Source organism: Loxodonta africana, chromosome X (genome assembly GCF_030014295.1).
Source record: "Loxodonta africana isolate mLoxAfr1 chromosome X, mLoxAfr1.hap2, whole genome shotgun sequence".
In the NCBI taxonomy this organism is placed as follows: Eukaryota; Metazoa; Chordata; class Mammalia; order Proboscidea; family Elephantidae; genus Loxodonta; species Loxodonta africana.
In genome coordinates, this window is record NC_087369.1 from 116,250,766 (window position 1) to 116,264,241 (window position 13,476).

The 13,476-nt window shown below is 34.9% G+C and overlaps 1 protein-coding gene across 10 annotated transcripts in view; it reads left to right on the forward strand.

Annotated features, from left to right (window-relative positions):
* Window positions 1-13,476, forward strand: part of DIAPH2 (diaphanous related formin 2) — a 940,735-nt gene that overhangs the window by 288,380 nt on the left and 638,879 nt on the right. For all 10 annotated transcript variants that reach the window (XM_064277942.1, XM_064277941.1, XM_064277943.1 and 7 more), the window contains 4 exons: window positions 2,319-2,383; window positions 5,399-5,503; window positions 11,030-11,350; window positions 13,096-13,210. In XM_064277942.1, coding sequence (XP_064134012.1) covers window positions 2,319-2,383; window positions 5,399-5,503; window positions 11,030-11,350; window positions 13,096-13,210 — 606 coding nt within the window. The remainder of the gene's footprint in view (window positions 1-2,318; window positions 2,384-5,398; window positions 5,504-11,029; window positions 11,351-13,095; window positions 13,211-13,476) is intronic.

Here is a 13,476-nt window from a genome sequence, read left to right on the forward strand (position 1 = left end):
GGCTTTTTTGAGAATCTGATGAATGCTGTGGAACTTTCATTAAAGCCACACACATAAATATGAACACACACGCAAAAATTCGCAGGTGCTTTTGGAACTTCTAGGACATATGTGGGTCTCAGTTTTACAATCACCTGGACTCAAGGAACTCAGTCACTCCTGATTTTATAATACTATGATTGTATTATCTTTCATAAATCAGATCATATCAGACCCCTGTATAAAATACTCAACTACTTCCCAGTGAAATTTAAATCAAAATCTCATTTCCTGCCATGGCCAGCAAAGCACAAGATCTGGCCTCTTTCTCTCTCTCTCTTTTTTTTTTTTTAACTGTGCTTTATGTGATCGTTTACAGCTCAAGTTAGTTTCTCATACAAAAACTTACACACGCATTGTTATATGACCCTGTTCGCTATCTGTATAATGTGACAGGACATTCCTCCTTTCTACTCTGGATTTCCTGTGTCCGTTTAACCAGTACGTATCCCTTTCTGCCTTCTCATCTTGCCTCCGGACAGGAGCTGCCCATTTAGTCTCGTGTATCTTCACAAGTATCATTTTATTTCTTAGAGTCCAGTCTATTCTTTGTCTGAAGAGTTGGCTTTGGGAATGGTTCCGGTTCTGGTTTAACAAAGAGTCCAGGGGCCATGTCCTCCGGGCTCCTCCAGTCTCACTGAGACCGTTAAGACTGGTCTTTTTACTAGAATTGAGTTCTGCACCCCACTTTTGTGTTGTTCCATCAGGGTTTCTCTGTTGTGTTCCCTGTCACGGCAGTCACTGGTGGTAGCCGGGCACCATTCTGGCCTCTCTTTAACCTCATCACTTACTGCTTTCCTCCTTAGTTGATTCGCTCTAGTCACACAGGTCTTTTTTATAGCTATATTGAGATATACTTGATGTAAGGTAAACTACCCACATTTAAACTATACAATTCGATGAACTTTGATATTTGTGTATATCTCTAATACCATTATCACAATCAAGTTTATGAACATATCTATCACCCCCTGAAGTTTTTGCCTTCTCTTTGTAGTCCATTTCACCTTCCCACCTCTCCTCATCCCCAATCACTGATTTGTTTTTTCTTAGTATAGATTCGTTTTCATTGTCATATATATATCTATATCTATATCTATATATAGATATATATGTATATAAAGAAACAGCATATACTCTTTTTGGTCTGGATTCTTTCATGCAGTATAATTATTTTGAAATCCATTTATGTTGTTGTGTTGCATGTATCAATATTCCATTCCTTTTTATTGCTGTAGTAGTATTCCATTATATAGATTTACTACAATTTGTCCATTCACTTCTTGATGGATATTTGGGTTATTTCCAGTTTTTGCCTGTTTAAATAAAGCTGCTATAAATATTCATGTATAAGTCCTGGTATAGACATATACTTTCATTTCTGTACGGTAAATAGGAGCCCTGGTGGCGTAGCAGTTAAGCGCTCGGTTGCTAGCCACAAGGTCAGAGGTTTGAATCCACCAGCTGCTCTGCAGGAGAAGGATGTGGCGGTTTGCTTCTGTAAAGATTTATGGCCTTGGAAACTCTATTGGGCCATTCTACTCTGTCATATAGGGTCACTATGAGTCAGGATTAGCTCAGTGGCAATGGTTTTATGGTAAATAGGAGTAAAATGGGTAGATACAGAATAGACTGTATATGTAGTAATGAGAAATGTAATATTGCTCAAAAGATGTTCTTTAGTTATTTGTTTTATGAATCAATAGAAATAATTTATTAGGAAAATATACATACATGCATGTATACATTCTTCTAGAATGCTTGTATCTGAAATTTTGAAGTTCGTTTTCTTACGTACATGATATGATTTGCCCCGGATTAAAAATTAGTAAAATAAAATATTTCACTTGAAAACCTAAATTAATGAGTGATTTTTTTATCTTCTCCTTTAGGTTTTTTTAAGGGGCATTTTGAGATTTGATAATTTTAAACATGGAGTTCTTTTATACCTCTCTACCCACAATAAAGTATGAAAAACATTTAAAAGAAGTCTATAATTGTCAAAGTTGAAAACTAATTGAATTCTTCTAAAATATTAATGATTTGATCAAATAGATTCAGGGATGTTTGGTTTTGTGCCTGAACAAGCTTGAGATGGAGTTCAGTGAATATGCTAAAGAAAGAAAATGTGGTAGTTTGTTTTATGTGTAATATAGGTCAATTTCTCTTTAATATCAATTGACATAAAAATGATAGTATACGTAGGAGAATTATTGGCTGGCAGCAGTCCTTTGCCTAGAGATCCAATGTGATAATGTCTAATCATTTTTGGTCAATAGATTCGTGTGTGAACAAAGCAAAAGTTGAAGAAAGTGAACAAAAAGCAGTGGAGTTTTCAAAGAAGGTAAGGCTTACGAAATACGAGTCATAATCGTTAATTTTCTCACAACACATATTCTATCTTTTTTTCTCTATGTGAGGCCTTATAAATGTTGCTCCATTTACATGCCTAGTACTTGATATTTCTGGAACTAAAACATAACCACAGAATATGATTTGTTTCCTAATAAGGTTCTCTCCTCATCACGTTTAATCCTTAATGGAAGAAAAACACTAGCCATGTTATGCTAAAGTGATAAATGAACAAAAATTAGGTTGCCGAAAGAAAATACTTAGATGCAGTCAACCAAAATTATTTCCCCCCATTGCTTCCCATAGCTTTCACTTAAAATAGGTAGCTCTTGGGAGAACTGTGAGATGTTTAGCTAGTCATATCTGTTCTGGTTTTTAAAGTCAGTCCTATTGGCAGCAACAGAATGATGCAATGATCTCTCTCTGTGTGTCTCTGTGTCTAAAATTAGCATCTTTGAATTTTCTAATTAGCATTTTAAAAATGATGCTGCTAGTTCATGTACCCTTCGTGGAATTTTTGTTAACTTTCCATGTTAATGCCTTATGTAAAGGCCTTTGAGCAAATGCCAGTGCTACGAATCTCTTAATTTTATTTAGATCCAAGATTGTCTTTTCTTTGCGTCATGAAAGCATAGCTGCAGTTATATTAGCTTCTCCCAAAAGTTTCACTTCTTTTTGTTCTAGATCCTAAGAAGCTTTAGTGTAGTATTTCTCTCCTGTTGGTGGCAGGGAAAAGGATTGAAGCACAAGTCTAAAAGCTCTCTAGTTTTCAGCCTTCTGACAGCAAGATAAAGTGCTTACATATTGCTGTCTCTTCAAAGTTATGACTTATCTTGAGATTAGATAATCACTTTTGCTCTCACTGTAGAAATTATAGAGTATTACTGATGTTACTTCAGGGCATCTGAAGAAATGTGTTTGCTCTTTCAGTTGCTAGAATAGATTCTAAGAGCTGGAGCATAAAATGTTTGTGTGAAACTGTCATTTTTATTGGTGAAAGAAAATGCATGCTTTTTGATTAATAAAAAATAGACCTTTATATTTCTAATGTTCCTGTTTTAAGTAGCATATTTAAAATTCCCTTTGAAAATCTTAGAATCTCCTTAATGCTTGACTGGCACTGTGATTATATACCGCAAGACTAGAGCAAATTGTGATTATCTATCTGGTAAAAGTTTTCCTTAAGCATATATTATGGGAAATGGAATACTGAAAATAGTAATAACAAAGAAAATTTTCAGTGTTTGATGCTTTATCGTCATCACCACATTTAGAATGAAAACATGTATGATCTCCTATGTTTTATCTGCCTTTCTTCTTTTGTTTTGGGCCATTTTATAAGGCAGTATAAATCAGTGTAAAAAAAATAAAGAAAGAAAGATCTAGAATGACAGATAGCTGAAAGATCAGCTTTGCCACTGATTAGCTGTGACTTTAAGTAAGTCAGATATTCTCCTTGGATCTTAGTTTATTCATCATTAAAGGAGAGGATAAGATTAGCAGACTTCTAAGAAGGCCTCTTCCAGCTCACATATTTCAGGCTTCTGTGATTCTGCTTTTATGTGTTTACAAATTGTTAAGATAATTTTAAATTATGGGCAGAAAGATTGTGTTCCTCTCTTCAAATGTACCAATAATCCATTTATAGAAGGAAATTGTGGACAGTGTGCTTGCATGTGTATTATGCTCGAATAGCACATATGGAGCAGCTGGCTTTGGGAAGAGGGGTGGCAATGGATTCAGGTAAACATTACCATGGAGAGTAAGTGAAGTCAGATAAGCTCACATTGGAGGGCCTCCATCTTCTCAGTCAACTATGAAACAAGGTCATTTACTGACCATTGAGGATCTGGGTTTGTTCTGAAATTTCAAGAGCTAGAAAAGATTTAGATTAGCCTCTCTGGGACATTTTCCAGGGGCTCAGGTAGGATGAATAAAATAATTACTAAGTAGTGTTTTAGGTTTGATCTTTGGTCAGAGTTATATCTGAATAACGGTATATTAGAATTTGCAAAGGTCAAATCCACTCTGAGAGAGAATATTTTATTAACAATGAATGCACTTTTTATTGTTCCACAAACTCTAAAGACAATTCTAGACAACAAGATAGATAATTTTTCAAAACAGAAATAGAATCGTTGGAATAATATACAGATTTCTACAATGACTTGAGGCAGCATTGGCAAAAATGAGCCAATAAAATGGAAATAATATCTTTGTATAGCTGGACATACACATTGTTCACTTTTAAGAATTCAATTTTGTTTGAACCTGTTAAGAGGCTTGACTGAGGTGAGGGCTGAGACTGGGACTCAGTAGATGAGTTCAGAGACCATTCAGATGGTCTCTGACTTAGTATACTGTACTTTAATATCTCACGTTATACAAGTGTTTTGGTTAGCCATCTGAAGGAGAATGCCTTGACAGCATATATTATTATTCCACCATGAGATTTCATGAAACATTTATTTTGGGATGGTAGACAATTAAGATTGTAATAGAAATACTCTAATTTGTATAAATGTACATCTATTTGAGCATTCTAAAAGTGCAATCTCTTGTTAAGGTTAAATATATTTAAGTTGAACTTCTCGACAACTCGTTTTTAGTTTTCATTTTCTAATTCATTAAACTTAAATACATGGTATGAAACGTTAATAATCAGTATTCTGAGATCTAATTTTCAACCAATAATTGCCCATTATATGTGAAGAGAAACTTCTCAGTTCACCCATCTTTTAGTTTGTGTCTTCTTTTCAGAATTGAAAATGGGTTTGTCTTCCTTGGATCAGGGCGTATTTCTTCATTACTACCACTACTAGCATTCACCCCACCCTGACATGGGTACTTAGTTGTCATGAAAATAATCAAGAACTTTTGATTTTCCTTGTAGTCTAGGCAATCAAAAAGCAAACAAACAAAAAAACCAGGGTATTATATAAATTTATTTAAAACTTGTTTTGAAATTATGTTATTAAGTGTACATTTATGGTGGTGATCATTGCAGTTTGATGAAGAATTCACAGCTCGGCAGCAAGCTCAAGCTGAGCTTCAAAAAAAAGAAGAAAAAATCAAAGAGCTCGAAGCAGAAATCCAGCAACTTCGAACCCAGGTAATGAAACAAGATATAGACTTTGTGTCATGTCACAGTGAGTTCTACAGTAGAAAATTATCTTTTTAGATGGAAGGTAAAAATGTGACCAGAAGCAGACTTTTTTGGCAGTTTCACATTTTAGTTTAAATAACTCTACAAATTTGATTTCCCAGGACAATAAATCATTTTAATGCTTGGGAAAATAAGGCATTAGTTATTTAAACTGCCCAGAATATTTTCTAACAGAATATATTACACAAGCAAAAACTGTTTTTGAGATGAAATTTTCATGATGATTTAAAAAATCGAGTACACAGTATTTTCTTTCAAAAAGAATATAGAAGTGCTCATTAATTTTAATTGTCCCGAAAGCTTTTTGAGACCTCTTTAAATGTCGACTATCATAATTTCAAAACCTATAAGCTTTGCATTTCTACTTACATTCCCTATGATGAAAAGTTCCTATATACATGTAAAATCTAAAATAGGGTGTCTCACTTTAGAGCTCATTAAGTACTATCTTCAGCACAGTTTAAGTCTTGAATGAATATTAAGAAATTACAGTTTAAGTCTTGAATGAATATTAAGAAATTGAAGTTTACCTCTTAACATAGTGGATTCTCAGTAGGTGTTTGTTGATTGAATTGGTCTGTTACCATCAGTCTATTGAAAAAGTTATTTAATAGTTGCTTGTCAGCTTCAAATTGCACGTTAACAGTGGCCTTTTCCTATCCTTAGCCTATTTCACTTATATTTAATCATTTCTTTTTGCTATATAACTCTCTTTCTCTCTTTCACTCTCTATTTGGCATTATCTTCCATTTTTACAGCAGTTTATCTACTCAGTTTCTCTGTTTTTTCACCCCCCAATTGGAAAAATTTCCCATTGTACTGTCCTCTGCTCTTTCCTTTTCTCTGTGTGTCTTTGTTCTGATATCCCATTATCATGAAGTCAAATGTCACCTTTTAGAAAGTTTCCAGTCTTTTGAGCTTATCTTATGTTTTCAACTCTTACTTAGCTATCCCATGGGAAGGTCCTGCTGCATGTTGAAATTAAATCCATTATTTGTGATTTCTTATCTTTCCTCAGGTCTCTGGTTCAAAACCGGGTGAAAACAACAACTTGGTCTTTAGGAGCCCTGGTGGCGCAGTGCTTAAGCATTTAGTTGCTGACCAAAAGGTCAGCAGTTTGAGTCCACTAGCCACTTCTTGGAACTTACAGAGCAGTTCTATTCTGTCTTACTGGGTTGCTATGAGTCGCAATGGATTTGACGGCAATGCATTTTTTTTTTTTTTTTTGCTTATTTTTCCTCAAACCAGCTTGGTCTCCATTCATATTTGTTTAAATTTTACCACCATTCTTTTAAATGAATGAGACTGAAATTTTCTATTTCTTTTCTCTGTCTCACCCCCTGACAAATTCAGCTAGTCACTGTTTTATGTCAATTCTTTCTCTTTCTGACTTATTTTTCCCTGTTACATCAAAACCCACTACCAACCACCCAGGTCCACTCTGTCGTTACATCTTGCCTGGAATATTACAATTGTTTACTAACTTTTTGTTCTTGCCTATAATCTCTTTCTCCTCAAACCCATCCTTTGTGTCAGTGGCAAATTAATCTTGCGAAAACACTGCCCTGATTATTGTCACTCCAGGCTCTAATATGTTCAGTGTTGTCTGTTAAATAAAAATGATTAAATAAAAATCTCCTTACTAGGACTTCTAAGGCCTTCCATCATAGCCTCCCTTATCTTCCCTTTCCAGTTTAGCCTGTGACTGCTTCCCTAACTTCAGCTGGTGTTGGAGCTAAGTTACCATTCCTCCCTTCACATTTGAACTTTGCTGCCTACACACTTTTCCTTCTGCCCGCATTTCCTAGACATTAGTTACGGAGATGCTAATAGGTCTTCTGTGAGGAACTCATTCATAGTCTAAGAAATGTGGTAAACGCAGAATTCTCCCCTTGGAGATTTTGCTGTACTCATTAGCATATCCAAGAGTCCTAGATGTCCTACGTGGAAAAACCTGTCTAACCTTCTCTCCTGCAACTTTCCTAAACTCACTTCACAGAACAGAACGCTTTATCTCAGAACAGCTGTTAACATCTACTGGAAACAGTGTTTCTTGGAACTTAGTTTGAGAAACGCTGGCTTATATTGTTCTCCGTTACAAGTGTCCTTCATTGCTCATCTGTGCACGGGAAACATATCCTTTAAGGTTAAGCTCAATATAGGATATCCTTTGGAAATCTTCACCAAAGGCCTCATTAGGCAATTTCTGTACTACTTTTTCAGACCACTTGTATTTATTTCTGGGCCTGCTTTATTTCTTCCACTTGAATGTAAAGAGTTCTGAGGGTAGTGTCTTTATTTCTGCTTCCTACTTGTATTTGTATTCTTACTTTTGTTCTTATCAAGACCCTTCTGCACTAAGGTAGGCCTTGCAATTTCTTCAGTAGTTGCTTATTTATTATTAAATTAACTGGTCTCTAAAGGTGCAGAATCATACAGCACATTCTAGTGCACTAAGATTGTCAAATACAGAATTATTCATTTGTCATATTCAATTCGCAATACTATGTTGTGGCCTAATTTAGTCACGCCATTCTTATTTTTTCATGGGAGGGAAGAAAAAAGATGCAGTGACTTGATTTCTGAAGGTCTGTGACATTTAATATAAGCATTGGAGATTCTGTATTAAATCTGTAAAATATGTGTTTAGCTTGAGTAAAATTCTGTTTTAAAGTAATAACATTTTTGTGGTGGTACCAGTTTAATAACATAAAAAATATCTAATAGAGACAAAAGTTGACCGATGTTTACAAAGTTTATGACTTTAATTTTGCTATCCATTGATTAAAAAAAGGGGACACACATTTTGTCTTTCAAATTATTCAAAAAATCTATTTATACAAAAACTTGTAGGATGAATTACTAGTTTCCTGAAATGTTTCAGAAAAAAATATTGCAATTTTTCCCAAAATTTCCTTGATTCCCAGTCAAATTTTTTTTGTGTGTAATTTTGCTACATTACAAGTAAAATGAAAACAGCTTCACATATTTTAATCCTACCATTAATTTCTTCCTAACCTCAGGAGAGGACTGTCATTGGTTAAGTATACAAGCACTTTAGTTGTGTATATGCATATTTACACATTAACATTCACGTATATGAATAAAACATTTGGTCAGTGCTCTGCAACTATTATGGAAATATTTCCATGATAACTTCCAATGATTGTTAACTTTTAATATTTTTGGGCATAGGTAAACCCTTTAAATTGATTGTTCCAAAAATGTGCTTCAAAAAAATGTACTTCAATTTATTTATTTTGTAATTGTTAGTACAATTAAATAATCCAAGTAGAAAATTCACATTAATAAAAATAAGGGTATTTTCTTTCCCCCCAAAATAACACTATGTCAAGAAATTTTCATTAGTTTTCAACCTTTCTTTCAATCAATACAATGTCTTTTCTTATTTACAAAAAATGCCTATTCATTCATAGGGGTTTCTTAGGAATATTCGTAATGAATTATTCCACTTTTACATTCGTTTATTTTGGAAAGCGAACCATTGTTAATAGAAACACGTATGGATTAATCATCACAATAGATGACTATATACAATGCAATGCTCTCCATCTGCCATCCATTATCATTAGAGAATGAACTTGAAGTTGCTTTCTGGTAGTAGAAGTACATTGTTGTTTTTAGGTGCTGTTGAGTATATTCTGATGCAGAGCTACCCCGTGTACAACAGAATGAAACACTGCCTGGTCCTGCGCCATTCTCACAATTGTTGCTATGCTTGAGCCCATTGTTGCAGCCACTGTGTCACTCCATCTCATTAAGGGTCTTCCTCTCTTTCACTGACCCTCTACCAGCATGATGTCCTTCTCTAGGGACTTGTCCCTCCAGATAACGTGTCCAGAGTACATGAGACAAGGTCTCGCCATCCTCGTTTTTAAGGAGCATTCTGGGTGTACTTCTTCCAAGACATATTTTTTCGTTCTTCTGGCAGTCCATAGTATAGTCAATATTCTTCACCAACGCCATAATTCAAAGGCATCGATTCTTCTTCGGTCTTCCTTGTGCATTATGCAGCTTTCACATATGTATGTATATGAGACGATTAAAAATACCATGGCTTGGGTCAGGTGCATCTGAGTCCTCTAGATGACATCTTTGCTTTTTAACAATTGAAAGAGGTCTTTTGCAGCAGATTTGCCCAATGCAATATGTTGTTTTATTTCTTGACTGTTGCTTCCCTGGGCATTGATTGTGGAACCAAGAAATACATTGTACTCTATAATTCAGTCTGTGTGAGTTAATTATCTTCATGGCAAATGATATGCATTCATAAGGAGGTAGTCTGCTGTAGATGGAGTCCTTGGGAGGCACTAATGGTTAAATGTTAGACTAGTAGCTGAAAGGTTGATGGTTCTAACATACCCAGAGGCACCTCTGAAGGCAGGCCTGGTGATACGTTTCTGAAAGGTCACACACAGCCATGGAAAACAGTTCTACTCTGCACACACGGGGTCACCATGAGTCAGAATCAACTTGATGGCAAATAACAACAACAAGAAGTCTGCTTTAGAGGAAAGAGTACTGCCTTAAGCGTGAGAATTGCATTCAAGTCCTCATCACGTTTCAAACCGTGACCTTTGGTTAGTCTCTTAACCTTTTGCAGTTTATGTTTCTTCCTTTATAAGCAGTGAAATAAAACTACTTTCACTAAGTACATTAAAAAAAAACGAAAATAAAACCCATTGCTATGTTTGTTAATCCAACTCATGGTGACCCCATGTGTGGCAGAGTAGAACTGTGCTCCATAGGATTTTCAGTGAATGTAATCTTTCAGAAGTAGATCGCTAGGCCTCTCTTCTGAGGCACCTCTGGCTTAATGTAAACTGTGAGGTTTTTTTTTTGTACTGGAGCACTTAACCATTTGTGCCACTGAGGGCCTCCTCTACCATATAATATGCATCAAGAGAAATAATAGATATAAAAATGTTGATAAGCTTACATTATAATACAAATGAATGTTACTTAGTATTAATTATTGGTATTAGAAAACAGCTAAGTCACTGGAAATGAGAGACAGACTCTTTGTGTAAAGCTAATTGGCTGCCAAGGGGATCAAATCTATGACCTTGTATTAATTATTCTGTATTCTACCCAACTAGTCTAATAGGCCCAAGCCATATAGAGTACTTCTTCTTTGTGTGTGTTTATAATAAAAGATGATTTTTTAAAATGATTTTTGGAAGAATATTTCACAAAATCTTTGAGAATGCCAACTTTGCTGGCATTAGTATGTTGGGAAAAGTCATTGTCCAGAGTTTATAATTCTTATCAAAGGTCTACACAAATTTATTTCATGTGAGTTCCTGTTTAGTACTTAGATGTTGCTAAATTAAATAAAGAACATACTGTCTTAAAAAAAAAACACAAAAAAACTATAAATGTCCGTTATACGTATTCTTGGTTGCTAAATTATATTACAAGCATTTAAATATTGAATTATTTATATTTCAGGGGCATGCACTCTCCGGTTCTACAGGAGTTGTGGTCCCTCCTCCACCACCTCCATTGCCAAGTACTGGGCCACCCCCACCACCACCTCCACCACCACCACCTCTACCAGGAGGAAATCCTCCTCTGCCTCCACCTCCACCTCTTTCAACGGGAATGAGTGGCATACCACCACCACCTCCTTTGTGTGCAGGACCTCCTCTGCCACCACCCCTTGGAGGAATTCCTCCTCCTCCTGGGGCACCACTTGATCTACCTTTTGGAATGAAGCAGAAAAAACTATATAAACCTGAAGTGTCCATGAAAAGAATCAACTGGTCAAAGGTAATGCTATAACTAGAGAGTTTGTTTTTTTGTTTTTGTTTTATGGCTTTTTTTAGCCATTGGGGATCTTTAATCTGTGGATAACTGTATTGTTATGTACAAGTTTTGTATAATGTTTGAGAATGTAACTGTTGACTCTTTTGCTTTCCTTTGTGAGTTCACTATCTCATGCTTATCTTTCAGTATAGTATCTAGATAACTGAAAACTTCACAGAGAATTTAAAACTAATGTGGAATACAAAATAAATCAATAAAATGGTATAATGAATAATATTACAAAATATATCCCCAAATAAAAAGCAATGTTGATTCTTTTACCATCATTAACTTTTAAGTAGTATAAAACCAGAAAAACCAAACCCAGTGCCGTCGAGTTGATTCCGACTCATAGCGACCCTACTGGACAGAGTAGAACTGCCCCATAGAGTTTCTAAGGAGCGCCTGGTGGATTCAAACTGCCAACCCTTTGGTTAGCAGCCGTAACACTTAACCACTATGCCACCTGGGTTTCCCTTAAGTAGTATATCATTCTTAAATATAATCTTTTTTTTAAATTGAGCCTTCTTATTTTAGTTGTTCTTGCTCTTAGAGAGTGCTTTCTCTATTGAGTTTTAAACTTTGAGATAATATGGAATAGGTGACAATATCCAGTGGGGACATAACCTTATTGGTTTTTGATAATGTATGGAGAATGTGTTTTTCTCTTGAATCTTCTTTTTGCTTTGTCATTAAAATGTGTTTTAAAAATATGTTTATTAAAAAGCTTATAAAAGTTGATAAAGTTCCCATTAACTAGGAATGAACTGATCTTCTAATGAAAACTTAATTCCCAGACCACCATTTGGGAGAAGTAACTCATCTAAGGGCAAACTTCTAATAATATCTGACAGTGTGTATGTGGTAAATTGATTGTACTAGAATGATAGCAAAATCAGTTTTAAAAGCTAAGTATCCGTGTATGCTTTGTTCATGAAAGTAAATGAGGAATTAATTGTTCTGGAATGTGTTTTTTTATAAGGCAAAATTCACCAAAATATAGGTTCTAGAAGCTGTTGGTGTGATTATGTGTGTGTGTGTCAATGTAATGATATGTTTGTTAATTTAGCAGTTTAGCATGCAGCCATATTACGGACCATCATGATATACTGTAAGGAGTACCATTCAAATTTTGGGTTTCAGTGTAGTGGTTAAGAGCACAATTCTCAGGAGCTAGACTGCCTTAGTGTATATCCCAGCTCCACCTCTTACAAGCTATGTGACCTTGGGCAGGAACTTAAACTTTCTGACCCTCAGTTTCAACATCTTCACTTCGGAGAGAATAATAGGACCTGTTTCAGAGGATTATTGTAAAGTCTAGATAAATTAATATATGTAAATTGTTTAATATATTACCTGGCACATGCAAGAATTATGTATCAGGTATTATTATGGTTATTGCCTTCAACCTAGTCCATGAATTCTCAGTTCTGAGTCTCAGCTTTGCCTTTTTTTTTTTTTAATCTGGGAACAAGAAGAATGTATGTGATTTGGAGGAGGGATTTACTAAATTATTTTCAGACTTCTTCCAATAGAAGATTTTTTAAAATATAACTTGCTATATGGCCTATTGCTATATGACTATTATAAGATTGATTTAGTGGATAGCTGAATAAAGGAGCTGTCATTCAACCTTGGTGAAAGTGAAAGTTAAAAAAATTAAATATGAAATAATAATTTAGAAACATACTTTAATATTGTTGTTTCAGATTGAGCCCAGAGAATTATCTGAGAACTGTGTTTGGTTAAAAGTTAAAGAAGACAAGTTTGAAAATCCAGATCTCTTTGCAAAATTGGCGCTGAACTTTGCTACCCAGATGAAAGGTACTTTTTATTTTTTAAATGTAAATTCCTGATTCTGATATATTGAGATTCAGTGCTTTGCTAAAAGTTCCCAGTAATGTGTGTAGGTGTAATTTTTTCCCACTGGACAGAGTCAAACATACATAGATTAGCATATTAGCATTATCTATATTTTACCTGGAAACTAAAGAAGAATAGCTGTTTCCTGTGAAAATTTATTTTGCGTAAATGTTATTGTTCATTTGAAAATATGTCATTTCTGTTGTTGAATGTGTGTGTTACTTCTT